This window comes from Parasteatoda tepidariorum, chromosome 2 (genome assembly GCF_982258835.1).
Source record: "Parasteatoda tepidariorum strain Cologne lab strain chromosome 2, Ptep-v5.0, whole genome shotgun sequence".
NCBI lineage: Eukaryota > Metazoa > Arthropoda > Arachnida > Araneae > Theridiidae > Parasteatoda > Parasteatoda tepidariorum.
Window position 1 is genome coordinate 32,863,515 of NC_141756.1, and position 19,577 is coordinate 32,883,091.

Genomic DNA, 19,577 nt, shown 5'->3' on the forward strand with positions numbered 1-19,577 from the left:
CCTAAGCCAACGCAGATTGCTAACCTATTATTGACGCTAGTTACAAATTGTGGTCATAGGAAAATAATATATAGGTAGTAACGAAGTTTTTTTACGGCCCGTAGAAATGGAATAGTGCTGAAATGTATATGAATCGCAGGTTTCGCTGGATGTATATATTTCATATATTTAAGTCTTTTATTTAAAGAAATATACCACTATTCATACAAAGTTTTGCTAAAATGTGTTAGTATGAAATAAGCGAGTTGGATTGCGAAGCTATTCGAAAGGAACAACAAAAAATTCCTAGCATTTGGTGAACGCAACGAGCAGGGTCCAATCTTAATTTTTGTAATTCTCAAAATAATCTTAATTCGTTTCAAGATTAAGGAAATAATTTTGAATATACTCTTAAACAGAAAGACAAATGCAAGGAATAATTATACTTTTTTTTATTTTTTATAAAAGGACAAAGTGATATTAAGGCTGTACAGTCAAAAAAAAAAATTGAAAAAAGTATTTCGAATTTATTTTTACTATGGATTAATCATATTTATATCATTTCTATCAATTTCATTTTCACACCATTCAATTGATTCGAATCATTTTGACGATTCGTTCACGGAATTCAAGGATGTTATTTTTTTTAAATTTAAAACTGGCGTTGATCAGCCTGACCCCAATTCTGAGTTTACTACTCTCAATGTTCAACGCCGTAGCCTTGTAATTTCGAACCCAACCCGAAAGACAAGGAATCGCCCGGATCAAGTATTGAGACTTACTAGCCATTCGTGGATGACTTTTTGTTGAAACTAACCCATATTTGCATTACAGGGAGTGCATTCAGTGCAAGCCGGGAGCAAAACTCTTATCAACCAACCACCGCTGAGATTCGAATCTGAGACACCTTATTAGGAGGCGAATGCTCTATCCCTTGAGCCACTGCGGCGCAACGCTATATTAAAATAATGAGTGTTTCACACGGTGCTAAAAGTGTTTCCTGTATTTGAGAATCACCTTTGAAGCAACCTCCACCCTCAACTTGGTACCAAGTAAGTGACCACGGACTTGACCATATATTTCATTCGTGACTAGTCGATTGATGCATGGAGGCCTATCTGCACTATTCGTTTACTTTAAGCACGAGCCAAAGTAGGGTGTTCGAATGCCACGATGCCCCTTTTCCAAGGCATTGTTCTTCGCGCATGGTGAACGCTTGTGCGGTTTTATTTTCCAAACAAGATCTAATACAACATAGTGGTAATTAATTTAACATAGTCGAGAAGCCCACGCCAGTAACTTTTGCCACCACGACGACAGAGGAGAGAAAATATCACTAAGGCACCCCGGGGACGAGACTCCCAGTCTTTACCTAAAAAAGGTAAACCCCCTGAGGGGCTTACCAGGAGCATGCTTTGAATATGAAAGAATAATGGTTGAATCAAATTGTAAAAGAATCTCATATCTATAACAGTTGCAAAGTGCTTCCAGTTTTAAATTCCGGGGAATAAGTTTTGAAAATCGGATACTTACTGCGAAACTCTGTTAATCTTATGTTCAATAATGAAATGAGTCACAAACGATGCATCTTCGATAAGTATTTATTAATTTTTCTCTCCTAAATTTGCCAACATCAAGCATTATAACTGACGTTTTTGTGCAAAAACTCTTTAATTGTATAGCCAAAAAGTTCAAAATCAAATTTATATATGCCGTACAATTTAAGAATGTCTTCTTCAGGTATGCTTGAAAAGTACTTTAAAGTTAACGAATGGGAATGCGGGTAACTCTCCCTCCACCATTCCGATCCTGCATCGATGCCCACCTGTCGGAAAGCGTAGGGGAAATCATGTTGGGCCGTCTCCAGCTTTCCAATAAAGTCATAGTCCACTAAACAAGGATCGCACCTGTTCCAGTAGGGAGCCCAATGATCGTCATAGTCTCTCTCCATAGTATGGATCAAGTACCAGACGAATTCGGTGAAAGTTATGCGATCTAGAGGTGCACCGTCTGGCCTTAGTTTTTTCATCACGGGGTCCCAGAATCTGTCATAAAAATAAGGGACATCTTTTCGGGATTTCTCTGCTTTGCTACGAAAAGCCGACACGAGGCGGTCGAAAGGGTGGCGGACGAATATCATTTTGAAGAATCTGTTGACGGTTGTGGACGGGTAGAACATAGGACTGATTCGCCTGAGGGCATTATTGGCCACAGTGTGGAGAGCGGTATCGTTCTCTTGGACGGTTTCATTGATGTGTATGTCCGATATGTTTAGAAAGAATCTTTTAATGGCAGTCGAGGCTACTTTCGGAATGAAGCAGAAGAAAAGAACCTTCTTTTCGTCGACGATGATGGGACACATTTTATTTTTGCAGAACGTTTCCTTGCCAAATCGGCGGTTTGTTGCCACTCGCCAAATTCTGCGCATGGCGACGAGTTCATCCTTGTCACAAATTTCACGCACTCTCTGAACCCGAGCGTCGTACTCCGCTTTCCAGCGTTGGTCCATCTCTTCAGCAACCTACAAAAGAATTTTAAAGATTTTACTTTTTGCACCATATAATAAGGATCACTATTACTAGTTAGCCAAATAGAGAATGTTTAGGTGTAAGGACTACACTATCACTATAAAAAAGTTCACGTTTATTTTTTATTTTTCAATTTTAAGAATATTTTTGTAAATATTAGAATTGAACTGAATGTAGGGTTTAATTGGTCATCGAATTGGGCTACAGATGGCGCAGAGCAGAACTCTTTATCTATGGCAACACTTCGCATGCTCTCACCATTGGCATGTGGTCAGTCGGATAAGGAAGAATGTTAGAATTTCGGCCATGATTTTCAAACAAATTAAAAACTTTTAAGTTAGGAAACTATATAGAACTCAAAACTGCTTTACACGGAGCTCTTAAAGAAAGCATCGCGGAAATGTTAGAAAATATTTTTGACTATTAAATACGAAAAATGTTATGGAAGAGGAAAATATCGTAATGGATGGTGTTTTCATTATAAATGTAAACAATAACAATTTCGAGCTCGATACCTGTTCTAGTTCCGGTTAAAAAGTATGCAACTGCTTACTACATGTTATTCTGTGAGACGATATTTTCAAACAGATAATTTTGTTTTCATCAAAAGAAGTAAATTAGATAATTTCTGAGCTCAAATCTGCCGTATTTCATAAGATATTAATGTTATTGTGTAATTCTGGTGAGTTTAAAGTGAAAATTTGTTTTAGTTATTTATAGATATATCGTTAAAAAAAAGGTGATATGGTTGCTAGATTTTGAATAACTCGCTTTTTGGCAGTCCTGATTTGGCCTCTTTCCATTTGTCTATTACAGTTTGTTCTTATTGCAAGCTGTGCACCATCTTACGTTAGTATTAACACTTTTAGCATTGTAAACACAAGTATTGTTAGCATTGTAAACACAAGTAATAAGTAATCAAATACCACGCTTGCAGGAATCTCAAAACACAATGATGCCAAATGGCTTTAAAATACAGCGGAAACAGTAACCCGGAAATTTAGGCGGTATCGAGCTTGCAGCGTTCCCTAGTGTAGAAATCACCATCCATACATTCCTACACAAAATCAAAGAAAAAAAGTACGTGTGGTGCCAAACAAATAGCTTTTTAAAAAACAAATGGAAAGTTCAGATACTTTCCAGAAATTTATCTTACTAAGATATATGAAATTATTAAAACGGGACATGGCACACAAATGCAATGCAGAAGTGAATAAAAAGGAGATAAAAGTTAAATATAGAGCAAAATGAAATACAGAGTAAAATGAAACACGCGAAATGAAGTGGAAAATGCATTAAAATTACGCAAATTAGGTTTACTATATAAAATAGATTTTACAATACTTAAGGAATAAGATACAAAGTGAATAAATATAGCACGTAGAAATACAAAGATGTTAGGTAGATGGGCTTCGACCAAAAAATCTTTGATACATAAAATACAGTTTCTATAAAAGGTAAATTGATATTGGTTGAAATATAGGCAAACGATTAAAATATGTTGAATCGTGAGTAAAACATGGCAATTGGGGAGAATATTCTCCAAAGATCAAACGAAGTTGAGTCAATCGAGTGTGAGCGATTTGGAGACGATCTCGGGGCAATGGGTCCAAATCAATTTCAACAGAGTGAAATTTGTCATTAACTTGAAGGCCCCACTGTTGTTGTCATAAAGCCATTATACAGCACAGCGGTTTCCAAATGGTGCTCCGCGGACCTCTATCGTTCCGTGGAAAGGTCACAGGGGTTCTGTGAGTTGGAACTTTTTTTTTAAGATCAGTAATAATATTTGAAACCTATAATAGGTTTATATCCAACAAATAATCCATTATTTAATTAATATTAAGGTGATTTTTATGAAATTATTTGTGTAAAATTGCAATTTAAAAAAAGTCCCAATTTTTTTTAAAAATATTATTTTTTCCAAATATTGAATAAATTTCCAAAAAATAAATAAATTATGATTTACAAATATTTAAATCAGTATTTCTCCCCGAACTTTGAAATTCAAAATAAAATCCACAAATTCAAGAATAAAACTTATTTTTCTCTGATAACCAGTCTTACAGTATATAACAAATCTTTTTCAAAAACCATAAATGTGCTCAATTTATTCAATTTCAACTTATATGGCAAAAACTGCTAGACTTAAATTAAACAGCAAAAAGGTAGCCGCTTGCAAACTATCGAATGTAACTGTCTAACATAAATTCTAATTTTAAGGACTGATTAAACAATGAAAAAATTTCATTCACATTAAAAATTTCTAAATCAATTAATCGCTTTTTTTGAAGCATATTTACACCTGCTAATGAACGTTTTTTAAAACTCTGGGTTCCTTCGAAAGAAGTTCGATCATTTAGGGTTCCGTAGCTAAAAGAAAATGGGAACCCCTGCTATAATATATTCTCGAACATGTATTTTCATGTTTGAGAACGGTACAGATAGAGGTAAGGGTGTAGTAGCAGATTGAGCTGCAGAGTCGGTAAATTCTTACCTGGAATCCCGAAATAAATTGGGAACCAGGAAAACAAAATATAAAAAACATACTTTGAGATGAACTAATAGAGGCTGGATAAAACCAATTGGCGCAAAACGTTCACACTGTCAGAGTAAATGCAATGTTTCCGGATAAACTGTGATTAAATTAGCCATATATCATACATAATGAAGAGAGAGAGAGAGAGTTAGAAGCAAAACAAAGAGACCTGTGGATTTCGAAAAGTTTTATGGAGCCACCTTCACGTACATAACCAATAAATACTCTTATTTACAGATTATTTTAGTTTTTTTTTTTAAACTGTTGCTAAAAATTCTTCGACGTAAATTTCACTAAGCTAAATTAAACTTATAAAAAACAGTCTTTGTCATGCTTGAGAATTGGTATATTCCGGTAAACTGAAAAAAAGGCACTGGAGAAGGATAAAGCATCAGATAAAACTGCAGAAAAAAAATGAGTTAAATGAATGTGCACATTTTTAATTATTTTAACATCAACAAATATATTAAATATTATATTAAAATTAATTAATATACAATGATTAGTTTGAAATTTGCGGAAAGGAATTTTTCACATTTAATACATTTTAATACTTTCACTTCGCAGTTTTTTTTCTTTGTTTTTTCTTTTTTTGCGTTTTATATTTTTTAATATCAATAATTACACTTATCGTATTGTAATATGATCATATAAAAAATCTTTTTAAACAGGAGATTTAAAAAAAAGAAACTTCTTATTATAATTAAATATTTCATCATTTTTGCAAATATCTTTAAATTTATGAGATTAATACTCCAAAATAATAGAATTTGAATATCTTAAAAATGTAAAGAATTTCAAGTAATTTTCTAAGTAGTTTTTGTACTTCTTTAAAAAAGCTCAAAATGATAAAGGGTTTTCCACAAGTATCATAAGACAAAATTCAATAACAAATGATACTACCTTATAATAATCGGCCGGACAGCCAACTGTGATGGTATGAGGAAAGAAAACAGGCGAAAGAAAACATTCTTTTAAGGAGATGGTCACCCACAATGCCGGTGTCATTTTAAATAAATCATATTTTTAATAGTACAAAATTAAATTTGTGAAATCCCTTATCATTTTGAGCTTTGTTCAACAACAATTTTTGGACAAATCCCTTATCATTTTGAACTAAGTTCAACAACAATTTGAAAATAGCTTGAAGCTCCTTAAATTTTTAAAATATTCAAATCCGACTTTTTCATTAGTTGTCAAATACGATTTACTACAAAATCATAAAAAAGATTTTTTTTAAATATTTTTTCCGTGCATGCGTAGTGTAAAAGAATTACTTTAAATAATCATATTTTGAGTAATTTTGAATGAAATTTTTGCTAATTTTGAAACAATAATTTTGTAATTGCTTTTTAAATGCTCCAAAAATTTCGTTTAATGTTATTGAATATTTTTAAAGTTGTAGTAAAAAAAAAAAAAAAAAAACGCAAGACAAAAAAAATTAGTTTTTTATAAAAACGTCTTATCTTCATAAATATTAAAGCTAATTTATGAAATTGTATGCAATTATTCCACATAACAACCAAAGTAATCGGTAAAAGTTACAAGCTTATTTCTTTATTTTACAGTATAGGGTGCTCAAAAATACTTGATATCTTTGGTAATTTATTATAGGTCTCTGAAACCAGTTTTAAACTTTATTACTACGTATGGAAAATTGCATGAACTAATTACCACTAAAGTTAAAAAAATAATTCTCAAAGTATTTCTTGAGAAATTTAAAAAAATGTCAAAAACTGAAAGGGTTTCTTCCATTATTGTAGGGTATAGTGTATTCGATACATGTTTAATTACATTGGATTGGAATTCTTAAAAAGATAAACGGATTACAACTTAGTGAGTTAGTTTTGCATTGCGATCGTAAAAGAACTCTCCTATTTTTCTTTACTTTTCAGCGCAATGTTAATTTTGTCTTTTCAAAATTATGTTTTGCGAAATATTTCTAAATGGTAATCTAATTGAGGTAGATCCGATTTACCTTAATTATTGTATAAATAAAAAGTTTTTAAGTATTTCTGTTGTCTGTAGATTTGGGAGGATGTCCCCAATATATATTTTCGAAAAACAAAAAAAAAAAAAAAAATAAATAAATAATAAATTTGAATTTCCTTAATTGAAATTTAATATTAAATCGAAAACTACGCTTGGTTGGAAGACATTAGTTTATTATTTAAAATGTGATGCACATTAAAAGAATTAAGAATAAAACTATTTATAAAAAAAGGGCTCCTTATTTCATATTTTTAACTTTTGGACACATTGTATTTAAATAACGCAATCCTTATTTTCATATTTTTTACTTTTGGACATATTATATATAAAAACGCGTTCCTTATTTTCATTTTTTTACTGTTGGACCCATTGTATTTAAAAAACGCGCTCCTTATTTTCATATTTTTCTTATTAACAGATTATATAATTTAACAACATCCTCACTTTAAAATGTTATCCCATTCAACTTTAAGAAATACAAAACACTACAAAGAAATTTTCGAACTATAAAATCACTTAATAATGAGGGTGCTTTTTTTCTTTTAATCAGCTTCATTTATTGAAGTTGTGCTAATCGCTTTAACTGCAATCGTTTTTCAATATTTATCTTTTCATAACTAAAACTTCATTTCGCAAAATGAAAAAAATAATTTTTTTCCGATGTCATTTTATTCGAAATACCTAATCGTGAGATATCTTCTGCAGAGAAAGAAAAAGATTCCCTCACCTGACTATCATTAGAGAGGTCATTCCCTCGTATGGGCACTTTTCGCCGCAGAGGATGGGGTGTCCACCGGTCAAGAAAACTGATGAAAGTCAAACAGAACACTACCCCGACGAAGATGGTCCCCAGGCACAAACGGTGCCTGGACAATTTCCGACACAAAACGTCCATTTCACTGACATAATTTTCAGAATATATTTTTTAAAGAATAAAAACAGGAACAACGCAGTTTCATCTGAAAGGAAAGAAAAAAAATGTTCCACTGGAGAGAGGGGTTTACTGATGCGGATGAAAAGTAGATGGGAAAAAAAAACTGGTTTTTTTAGTTTTTTCAAGGTTGGAATGAAGAAGGTGTGTTTCATTCTCACGCCAGCGATCAGTTCGTTGACAGACACGCGTAGTACTCGAGGAGTTTTAACGGGATAAATTCGAAAGAACAAACTGCCCTTCCTACTTAGTTTTCAATATCAATTTTCGCATTCGATCGACTTCTCAAATATAACGATTTGATTGAAGTACATATGTTACAGGTTTAAATACAGTGCGCAAAAATATAAACGGAATAACTTTTGATATAATTCTCATGGTTCTTCTTTCTAGAACTCAATCTTAATGGCAATGGGGATGATTTCAAATATGGCTATTATTAGGTGTCTTGATAAATTAGTGTGTCTGATTTCGTAACTTTAAATATCGTCTGCACTAATGAATTAGCATATAGCCCTAGAACGTCAAGATCTGGTCAATAGAGCATAGTTTTTCAAGGTGGTCCGTTTTTTGTTTTGCGTATTGCACATGTACTTGAAATCAAGAAAATACGATATTAACTAATATTACACTAATATATACGTGAATCCTTTTAGTTTAGTATCTTTGAACATATTTCATAAAAATAAAGAAGAAAAAAAGAAGAAACTCTGTTTCCCTCACTCATCAACACTTTCTGCCGTACCTTTAAATAAAGGAAAGAGCAATATTTTCTTGGTAAACAATACTTTAATAACTTTTACTAATTTTATGCTGATGACAGACACAAAAAAAGATATTACCACATTTATCCTTCCATTGAGAAAACGCAAAACAGTCGGTCGTCGGGCTACCGAAGCGGGGGTGCCATCCCCTCCGCAGAGGATCAAAATTGTGATGGCATGTCTTTGGATCATCCTCCGGGATGCTTCCCAGACCGTCGCCAATAGCCCATTGTGCAGCTCTAGTGCGACTTAAATTAACAATAACAATAATAATAGCAAAACAGTCATTACTTAAATCGATTTTTTTTTAAGTATTATAGATATAATCGTATGAATATTGCTTTTTTTTTTTTTTTTTTTTTTTTTTAAATTTTTATTTGACTGTTTTCCCTAATTGTAAACAGCGCATTCTCTCTTTTATAAAGTCTTTTATTTAATCAAGACATTTACAATTGTAGCTCTGTTTCAACAAAAGTTTATCTGGCCTTGCAAGTTTCCTTTGTTTTAAAACTTCTATTAGAACTAGAACGAAATTAGTCTTGGGAGAGGAGATAGTACGTTTTAAAAAAAATTTTAGTTTGCTAAATTTCCAAAATCTTTAAATTTTGGATTAAACCTCGTCTGAGGAAAGGTGTTAAAATGATAAACAACTGTGTTGATAAAAATTTCTTTATTGATTGATTGAATGTAGGGTTTAATGGCACAAAGTCCAAAGAAGGACATACTGCGTCAAACAAACGGTTTTAAAATGAGGTAAATGTGCAATACAAATTTTCCTCATTAAAAGTCACACGGAATTTATAAAACTAGATAGAACGTGACAGAGGTATTCAAAAGTGAGTAAAATCAAATAAAATGAAAATGTAGTAAAGCATTATAAAACAGTTGCATTCAAAGCTGAATAAAATAAGATAAAATTGTGAATAGGATAAAACAGTTATATACAGTATAAAAGACCAATTGCGCGTAGAAACGCAAAAATGTTAGGATGATGTGAGTCACCTTACAAATCCTGCAGAGTTAAAATAGAACTACCAAAAAAGGTTAGACGATGACGGTTAAAACATGGGCAGATGATTAAAATATGATGAATAGTGAGTAAAACTTTACAGGTGTTACATTGGGGAGGAGGTTCCCCAAATAACAAATGTAGGTGTGTGAGAAAAAAAAATTCTTTATTAAATTGGTTGCAAATTTATCTGTATAGATATATTATGTTTGATTCCAATTCTCTTTTTTCAGCTATAAGTTAAAGTCAGCTGCACCAGGATGGGAGATCGCTGGTGACCTCTCTAAGATTTTTACTATTCGGCTAATTTTGCAAGGACCAATCGGCATTTTTATGAAAATTCATTCTCTCTCATTTTATAGAGAAAACACAAATGAAATTAAACATTAATTTTTTTCTTTTTAAGAAAAAGACAAGCATAAATATTGCTTCAAGCATTCATTTGGCAATTCTCAGATCTTCTTCCAAATCTAATTCTCTCCTTGCCTCTAAAAAGACTCATTTGTCATTCACTGATATTTCATGCACGCAGCTTTTTATTTTAATCCACGCGGGGCAACATATGCCATCAGTTCGCTGACCTCCATTATTACTTCTCAATCAATCTTGGTTTCTTGATGATAAACAATTTGTTAGATTTAAAGTATTTTTCTAATTATAATGATATTCTTAATTAAATCAAATTTTTGGACTAATTAATTTTTGATAACCTTTTTAAAAAGACTTTTGGTGTATTTGGATGATATCTATTAAGGGAATCGCAGCTTCCCACTCCTGAGGTAGGCTGTTTTTTTATTTCATTTAAATAAGGATATTTGTACACACATTAAAAAATAGGGAACATGAAAGATGATGAAGTACATCTTCACGTACATTAAAACCATGGATTATGATGTCAAACAAAGTTTCTTAATACAAATTACAACTGATTTCTGCAGGAGGGATTATTTAAAACTTCGTTCATCATAATTTAATCAAGGAAACGAAGGACGTTTTTTCTATTCGTAGATCTTTTTTTTTTTAAAGTCATTGCAAGATATACTAATCTTTTAATACTCTCTGTGTAAGGGGAACGTCGTAAAATCGTACCAAGTTGCAAAATGATCGCTGTGAAAAAGTTTTTTCAAAATTTTGTGTTTTTGTTTCTTGTGATTTGAATTTTGTGTTTGAATGCAAAAGTTTGCGTGGCATTTAAAAAAAAAAAAAAAATGAGAAAAATTATTTTTAACTTGCCTGTCCATGCTTAAGTTTTTGGAATATTATAACGCACAAGTATAATTTTTTTCCCTCCTTTTTCGGCAAATGGTAGAATGGGGCCCACTCGGGCCCGTCCCTAACCGATTCGAGAGGGGGGGTGTTGAAGTTTATTTTGCCGACTGTCATGTACATATATATATATATATATATATATATATATATATATATATATATATATATATATATATATATATATATATATATATATATATATATATATATATATATATATACAATTTGTGTATAGCTAAAGCTTGATAATCAAAAGGTAAAACAAAACAAATAAAAGAGTTCAAATGCGCCACAAAACTTGAGCTTCCAAAGTTTATTTTGAAATCATTTCGACTAGTTATAAACATAATGCTATTCATCGAAATAATTTTCACAGCACTTAAAAATGCAACCGCCATGGGTGAAAAATGTGGTATTATTGATTACTAAATAGTACCAGTAATTATTCAAAATAATGCAAAGAAAATATACTTTTTACATTTCTATTAATTTTAATTATTAAAATGGTAACAAAATATTAAAGAAAAAAAACTATTTTTAAGTAAACTGAAACTTATTCAATTAAAATAAGTTTTCAGTAATATTAAGCAATAATTATTTGTGGAAATAATTTTAAAAAATAAAGTTGTAAATTTAAATGTTTTTTAACGCAACTTTGAAATACTTTTTACTTTATGTCTAAATATTTTTTGAAAAATCACTTGGTAATTAAAATGTATCTTTCGTTTCATTTAAACGTTGTTACCATAAGCTAATTACAGCCATTGTTTGAAGATGAGAAAGTAAGTCCTAATCTGCAAATACAGACTTCCATAAGATATTGATTCAAAACACAATTCATTCAAAAGTAAATTGACCTTTCATTTTTAAAAAATAAGAAGAAAAAAAATGTAGAAAAACATTGAAAATATTTGCCATTTAAATTATAAATGAAGAAATTCACGTAAAAATGATAAAAAATTAAGATATTGGTAAAATTACGTTATATTATATTAGCTACATAAATTTACTTCGACGTTGTTTTAAAAGCGAAAAATATTCTGTCAACTGATCACGCTTAATATTGTCAGCAATATCTTTTTCTGCTTTGAGTAAAAGCAGTGAATTTAGGCGTTCAGTGGTCATTGTTTTTCGAAGATAGTTTTTAATCAATTTCATCTTGCTGAAAATTCCTTCATTTGTCGCAACTGTCTTTGGTGCAGTTAACGCTAATAGATTTAACAATAAAAACTTATGAAAGCATTTATGCTAAAATGTATGATTCTGCATTTTTAATACAAACTGTGAATTGAATTTTTACATAATTACAAAATTATTAAGTTTTTTTTTTACTAATAATTAACTTAAATGAAAAACTGTTAACTTTAGTCAAAAAGATAATATAAAAACATTAAATAATTAAATACATAAGAAATACGTCAACCCCGCTTAAAGGAATACCATCGGTTCCAGTTAAATCTATGCAATTAAGCGGATTATTCGATTAAAAGGGGAGTGCAATATTCAATCCAAAATTCTGAATTTTTACGAAATTTTACTTTTTAATGGTATTTAATGCATAGTATAGCATTTTGATTAAATAAGTTCAGTTTTATAATCAATAAACAATTATAATTAAAACTGTATGCGTTAGTATCATAAAATATAAATGTCATTTAAAATTACCTGAAAATAAATCAATATCAGTAAAAACTATAATGTAGGTACTAAAATATTAATTGATCCCTTCCGAAAAAATCTTTAATTGAAGACTGTTTTTTATACGAGTTGAATTCATCAAAATTAGATATTCCCTTTTAGTTTCGATTAAAAATTTCATGACTTGCGTGTATTCCTTTCAAACACATTCAGAATTTTTTTTACTTTTATATTTATTTTTTTTAATCTTCGAAACTTGAGAAATTTTAATTAATGCTTTATTGTAATTAATGCGCTATTTTAGTTAAGGGTTTTCTGAAATTTGTTACTTCTAAGATTCATTGTTTTGCTTTTTTCCGATTAATTTAAATCATTCCTATTCGCTCTCAACTTGCACCCAACTCCCAACTCAAAGTCATTAACTGGGTTAAGCAATTATTCTATTTAAGAGAAAGACTCTCTGTACACTAGTGTGTTAGGTTTTTGAAACTTCTTCTTATCAAAGTTAATAGTGCATCAACAGGGGATCACAGGACAAATCACTCTATCCTTTTTTTACATTCTAAATGATGTGTGTGCGAAGTAAGTCAAAGAGGGGTAAAAAACCCTTCGTTTACTTCAATGTATAAAACTGGCAGCAAGATTTGATTAATTTTCCAACTTTACCCCAAACACCTACTAATGAGTAAGAAGTCCTTATTGAAGTGACCACCTATTGTATCTTTATCTTAACTGAAAAAGGGAAATTCCATTTTAGCCGGTGAAACATTTCTCAAAAATAAAAAATATTTGTTTCATTTCAGTACCACTTCTTTATGCAATTAGGCTGGAGCAAAAAACAACAAATAACCGTTTAAACGGGGAAGTTTAACATTAGTTTCTTCTAAAATGATTTGGTTCCATTAAATTTTATTCGTATAAGCGGGTAATTCAATTATCCGATATGCGATTAAGTGGGGACGACAGTACAAAATAACTAAAAAGAATTATTTATCAAAAAAAACTGAAACTTTCTATTTTTAAACACGTTACATTTTCAATAAAATTAGCATTAGTACATTTTTGTTCATAAAGGATTGCAGTTTGGAAAAACAAAGCCAACAACGAAATATAGAATTTGAAATTTCAATCAAATAAGATCTATAAAAAATAATTTCAGCTGAAAAAATCTAAACACAAAATAAAAGCTTCGTAAAAAGTAAAAAACGGAAAAAGAATTCCAATTTTCAGAATTCAAATGGGATTTATCTTTTTCTATCCCTAGCTCCTACTAATGAATATAAATAACATAGGATTTTTAATTGCTCTTTTTTCGTTCTTTTAATTATTTTACAGCACAAAAAAGATTAAAAAAATAATTTTATCTGCTTCATAAAAATCAATTCTTACCCGAAATAATTTCATTGGAAAGTAATAGCACATTTAATGCAATTTAATTAAACTTAATATTTAAACTATAAGACTGTAAATAATAAATATGTATTCATAAAAAAATTATACTTACATTCGAAACTTAGACTGTGGTAGATAGGATGATCGTTGGCATGTGAGCGGATTTTCTATTTTATTCAATAATAATATGAATTTATAAAATACGCTTTGAGTAACTAAGTATCCGTACTAGACAGTTAAAGACAGGTCAATGAAGTAATTGCTACACAGCTGCATGTGCATCGAGCACCTTCCTTCCCCTTCTTAACCACATGGACAAAGATATTGTCTTTATTCTCAGAAAGAGTAAGAGAAAACATGAGAAAATATAGCTTAGGGCATTTTTTGCTAACCACTTTTAAAAGACCCTCGATTTTTCAAGTTGACAGAAATATCCGGGGTTTTGTCTGCTGCTTCACAAGATCGAGTCGCAACGGCTTGATCAAACAGAATTGCCACTTCTCCGTGAATATTCGGAATTATCTATTTTCACCATATTTTTATTGAAATAATTAATGAATCCAAAGTTACAACATTTACCACTTTGAACTCGGCAACCATTCTGAAATTGTGTGAAATGATCGAAATGTCGATTCGATTGTAACTCAATTTAATGTTTCAGAATTCTTAGGATTCTTGAAAAAAAAATATTAAAAGCAAAATCAATATTTTATTTTCTAAACAGAAACTTTTATAAAGGTGAATTGAGGATCACATATATGTTAACTATTTTCCATAGAGAATATCAAATTTTGTTGTCATGATTAATTGTTCTAAAGACATGAATTGGTCCCTGAACACTTTATTTTAGGTTAAAAAATTTTGAACTCAAGTAATAATCCAATCATCATAGAATTTTAAAAGTTATGAACTGAATGGTAGTTAACAAATTAAATGTTTTAATTTTCTTTTTTGGAGTTAGGAATCCTTTGGAGTTAGTAAAATTCTTCATAATAAAAATATAGCATTTACTAATTGAAAATATAAATTATTTAATAATTTGTGTTATTTAAACAGAATTTAACAATTTAAATAAGATATTTTGAATAATATAGTATCCTATTTAATAGGTACTTTTATTTGTAATTTTTTCCCCATATTTTGAAAGTGAAAAAAAAAAAATAGGTTGCATCACCGGCACGATTATTTCATATAAAATTTATAATTCCTTAAAAAAAAATTAGGTAAGTTCATCACTTCCTTTAAAAAAATTACTTAGACCTCTAATAAAGAGTTAATATAATTCAGATAAATAACATCTGAATTTTATGATACATTATTAGCTAACTGAAAATTAAGGTCACTACAAAATTTTTTAAAATTTAAGAATGTGTCGTTGAAATAATAATACAAGAGAAATGGTTTTCGAGATTTTGGCCTGAATTATCGATCATCTTGCTTTGAATTATCATAAATGGTAACTCTTGGAGGAGGAAAAAAACAAACTAAATTTAAAAACACATTTCGCAACAAGATTTGCCGAGTCGGGTCTGGGATCCCGAAACGAAATTCAGATAACATTGAAATCCGTTTAAATCTCATCACCGATGAAATAACCGATAATGAGAGAATTTCGGCAAAGTCGGGATTTTGGCCAGAATTATCGATCATCTTGCTTTGAATTATCATAAATGGTAACTCTTGGAGGAGAAAAAAAAATTTAAAAACACATTACGCAACAAGATTTGCCGAGTCGGGTCTGGGAACCCGAAACGAAATTCAGATAACATTGAAATCCGTTTTAATCTCATCACCGATGAAATATCCGATAATGAGAGAATTTCTGTAAAGTCGGGATTTTGGCCAGAATTGTCGATCATCTTGCTTTGAATTATCATAAATGGTAACTCTTGGAGGAGAAAAAAAAATAAATTTGAAAACACATTTCGCAACAAGATTTGCCGAGTCGGGACTGGGATCCCGAAACGAAATTCTGATAACATTGAAATCCGTTTTAATCTCATCACCGATGAAATATCCGATAATGAGAGAATTTCTGTAAAGTAGGGATTTTGGCCAGAATTGTCGATCATCTTGCTTTGAATTATCATAAATGGTAACTCTTGGAGGAGAAAAAAAAAAAATTTAAAAACACATTTCGCAACAAGATTTGCCGAGTCGGAACTGGGATCCCGAAACGAAATTCTGATAACATTGAAATCCGTTTAAATCTCATCACCGATGAAATATCCGATAATGAGAGAATTTCGTCAAAGTCGGGATTTTGGCCAGAATTATCGATCATCTTGCTTTGAATTATCATAAATGGCAACTCTTGGAGGAGGGAAAAAAATAAATAAATTTAAAAACACATTTCGCAACAAGATTTGCCGAGTCGGGTCTGGGATCCCAAAACGAAATTCAGATAACATTGAAATCCGTTTAAATCTCATCACCGATGAAATATCTGATAATGAGAGAATTTCGGCAGAGTCGGGATTTTGGCCAGAATTATCGATCATCTTGCTTTGAATTATCATAAATGGTAACTCTTGGAGGAGAAAAAATAAATAAATTTAAGAACACATTTCGCAACAAGATTTGCCGAGTCGGGTCTGGGATCCCGAAACGAAATTCAGATAACATTGAAATCCGTTTAAATCTCATCACCGATGAAATATCCGATAATGGAAGAATTTCTGCAAAGTCGGGATTTTGGCCAGAATTATCGATCACCTTTATTTGAATTATCATAAATGGTAACTCTTGGAGGAGAAAAAAAAAATAAATAAATTTAAAAACACATTTCGCAACAAGATTTGCCGTGTCGGGTTTGGGATCCCGAAACGAAGTTCAGATAACATTGAAATGCGTTTAAATCTCATCACCGATGAAATATCTGATAATGAGAGAATTTCCGCAAAGTCGGGATTTTGGCCAGAATTATCGATCATCTCGCTTTGAATTATCATAAATGGTAACCTTGGAGGAGAAAAAAAAAATTTAAAAACACATTTCGCAACAAGATTTGCCGAGTCGGGTCTGGGATCCCGAAACGAAATTCAGATAACATTGAAATCCGTTTAAATCTCTTCACCGATGAAATATCCGATAATGAGAGAATTTCTGTAAAGTCGGGATTTTGGCCAGAATTATCGATCATCTTGCTTTGAATTATCATAAATGGTAACTCTTGGAGGAGAAAAAAAAAATTAAAAACACATTTCGCAGCAAGATTTGCCGAGTCGGGTCTTGGATCCCGAAACGAAATTCAGATAACATTGAAATCCGTTTAAATCTCATCACCGATGAAATATCCGATAATGAGAGAATTTCTGTAAAGTCGGGATTTTGGCCAGAATTATCGATCATCTTGCTTTGAATTATCATAAATGGTAACTCTTGGAGGAGGGAAAAAAAAATAAATTTAAAAACACATTTCGCAACAAGATTTGCCGAGTCGGGTCTGGGATCCCGAAACGAAATTCAGATAACATTGAAATCCGTTTAAATCTCATCACCGATGAAATATCCGACAATGAAAGAATTTCGGCAAAGTCGGGATTTTGGCTTGAAAAAAAAAAAAAAAAAAATGCCGACTCAACCTGAATTTGCCGACTGGATGATATCGCTGGGGGGGTGAGACACCCCTCTCACCCCCCCGTTGAGGACGGTCCTGGCCCACTATAAAAACTTATATTACTATACAAACGTATATTACTTGCACACATTTAACTTTTGAAAAAAATGTAGGAAGACAATGCGGAAAAATCACTGGGGCACCTCGGGACCCGCATTTACCAGAAGGTAAACCCGCCCGCTGAGAAAAGAGTTTAATTAAATAAGGGTAGTATTTGTAACCACATATGTAAAAAGTAGAGAACTTGAAATATAATGAAGTACAGGTCAGATTCAGTATATTAGAACAATTGAAAAATTCGACTTCAAAAAGTATTTTACTATTTACATGTTTCTCATTTATTTAAAATAATTACTACTTTAGTGATTCAAACCTAAATACTTCACAGTATTTTTAAATATAAAAAAATCAAAATAAACCATGAATTATTATTATATTACATATTATTAGAAGGAAATTTTACGTGGTTCAAAATACTATAATAATTCCTAAAAAACCCACTCAAATTCAATTATAAATCGAAAAAAAGTTATGTAATATTTTGTAACATCACCTTTAGCTTTGATCACTGCATATCAATGATCTTGCAGTCTTTCTTGTTCACGTCAGTCCAAGTAGACTTAATGCTTTCCTCTAGTTCAACATTATTTGTGGAAGAAACCTCTTGCAGTTTATTCTTTACTATACCCTATAAATTTTTCAAATGAATTAATATTTGGTGAGTAAGCTGGACACTATAATTTTATTATTTGGAGCTGTTTCTGCCAGATTTTGAAAGTGATGCTAAATCTTATTAGAAAATTAACTCAACCTCTTATAAGCTTTCAGATGATGGAATCATGTAGTGCTCGAAACTATATTGATATACATCTGAATAAACCTTTTTCCTTTCTAATCTATTCCCTTCCAGGACCATTTGCGATTATGCAATTTTATACCATCACACTAACTGTAAATTTAATCTAATTTTTTAGTCGCACTCTATTAAATGCTTCCTGTTTTATCCTCCAAACTCAAATATCTTTTTTGCCACAAGACATAACTATCTAAATCTGCACTATCTCATTCTTGCAAGCTTTTGTTTTACTTTCATAATGTGGTTTTGTTGTTGGAAGAAGTGAATGAAATTAGTTTAATTTAAAAAGACGCCGTAATGTTATTGATGTAGGAACATTAATTTCTTCTTCTTTCCATTTCCAATGCTAAATTTGTATCCGTTTATTTTCATTTTCCAATAAGATTTAGCTTCACCTCATCTGTCAAAATCAACTAGATCTAGCTGGAGCAATACAAAATTACAGTGCAAACCAGGTCACTTTATTCTCCAGATCTTAACCCAATTAAAAATTTATGGGGGAAAGTAAAGAAAAAAAAACAACAAGAAGTTGCTCTTGCAAACAAAGCTGAATTGGTAGAAACAATTAAGTCAACTTGGGGTAATGTTGACAAAAAAAAAAAAAGAGACTACCAAAATCTTTATTTTATGTAAGATTGTTCAAATGCAGAGGTCAGAGCTAAAGGAGACACTACGAAATACTAAACTAAACTCAGTGGTGCAACAGCCCGTAGAGGGTCAAGGCCTACTGTACCCATCTTAGTTTTCTTGACCTTGGGCTCTGGGGTGCAGGAGCAGATGTTCCGGTCAGGTGGTCAGCCGAACGCAGAACCCCAGTGTTAAGTTCCCAAGCATGCTTGGTACTCATTTATCGACCCATTGAAGGGATGAAAGGCTGAGTCAACCTTGCCTGGCCGGAGGATCGAACCCAGGAACTGTGGCATGGGAGGGGAAAGCGCTACCACTCAGCCAACGGGCGTCACTACAAAATACTACATAACTTTTTTTTATTCATTCTCATTTTAAATTGAATTTATATAAAATATATAATATTTTACATAAATTCAATTAATTTTAGAATA

General features: G+C 31.3%; 1 protein-coding gene across 2 annotated transcripts; it reads right to left on the reverse strand.

Moving 5' to 3' along the window:
* Positions 1–1,562: 1,562 nt before the first annotated feature.
* Positions 1,563–19,316, reverse strand: LOC107449608 (carbohydrate sulfotransferase 11). 2 transcript variants are annotated; one of them, XM_087157175.1, is made up of 2 exons: positions 18,214–19,316; positions 1,563–2,500 (listed from the first exon to the last, which is right to left on the reverse strand). In XM_087157175.1, the coding sequence occupies exon 2, from the start codon at positions 2,486–2,488 to the stop codon at positions 1,613–1,615; it is 876 nt and encodes a 291-aa protein (XP_087013301.1). In that variant the 5' UTR covers positions 2,489–2,500; positions 18,214–19,316; the 3' UTR covers positions 1,563–1,612. The 2 variants fall into 2 exon arrangements, with proteins under 2 accessions (XP_087013301.1, XP_015920676.1); XM_016065190.4 differs by lacking the exon at positions 18,214–19,316 and adding an exon at positions 7,766–8,074.
* Positions 19,317–19,577: the final 261 nt, after the last annotated feature.

What these genes read in the sequence shown, in the direction of transcription:
- LOC107449608 (XM_016065190.4), bottom strand. Translation starts at nt 7,933, where the DNA reads ATGGACGTTTTGTGTCGGAAATTGTCCAGGCACCGTTTGTGCCTGGGG. An exon ending in ACCTCTCTAATGATAGTCAG is followed by an intron (nt 2,501 to 7,765) that starts GTGAGGGAATCT and finishes ATTCTTTTGTAG; the next exon opens with GTTGCTGAAGAGATGGACCA.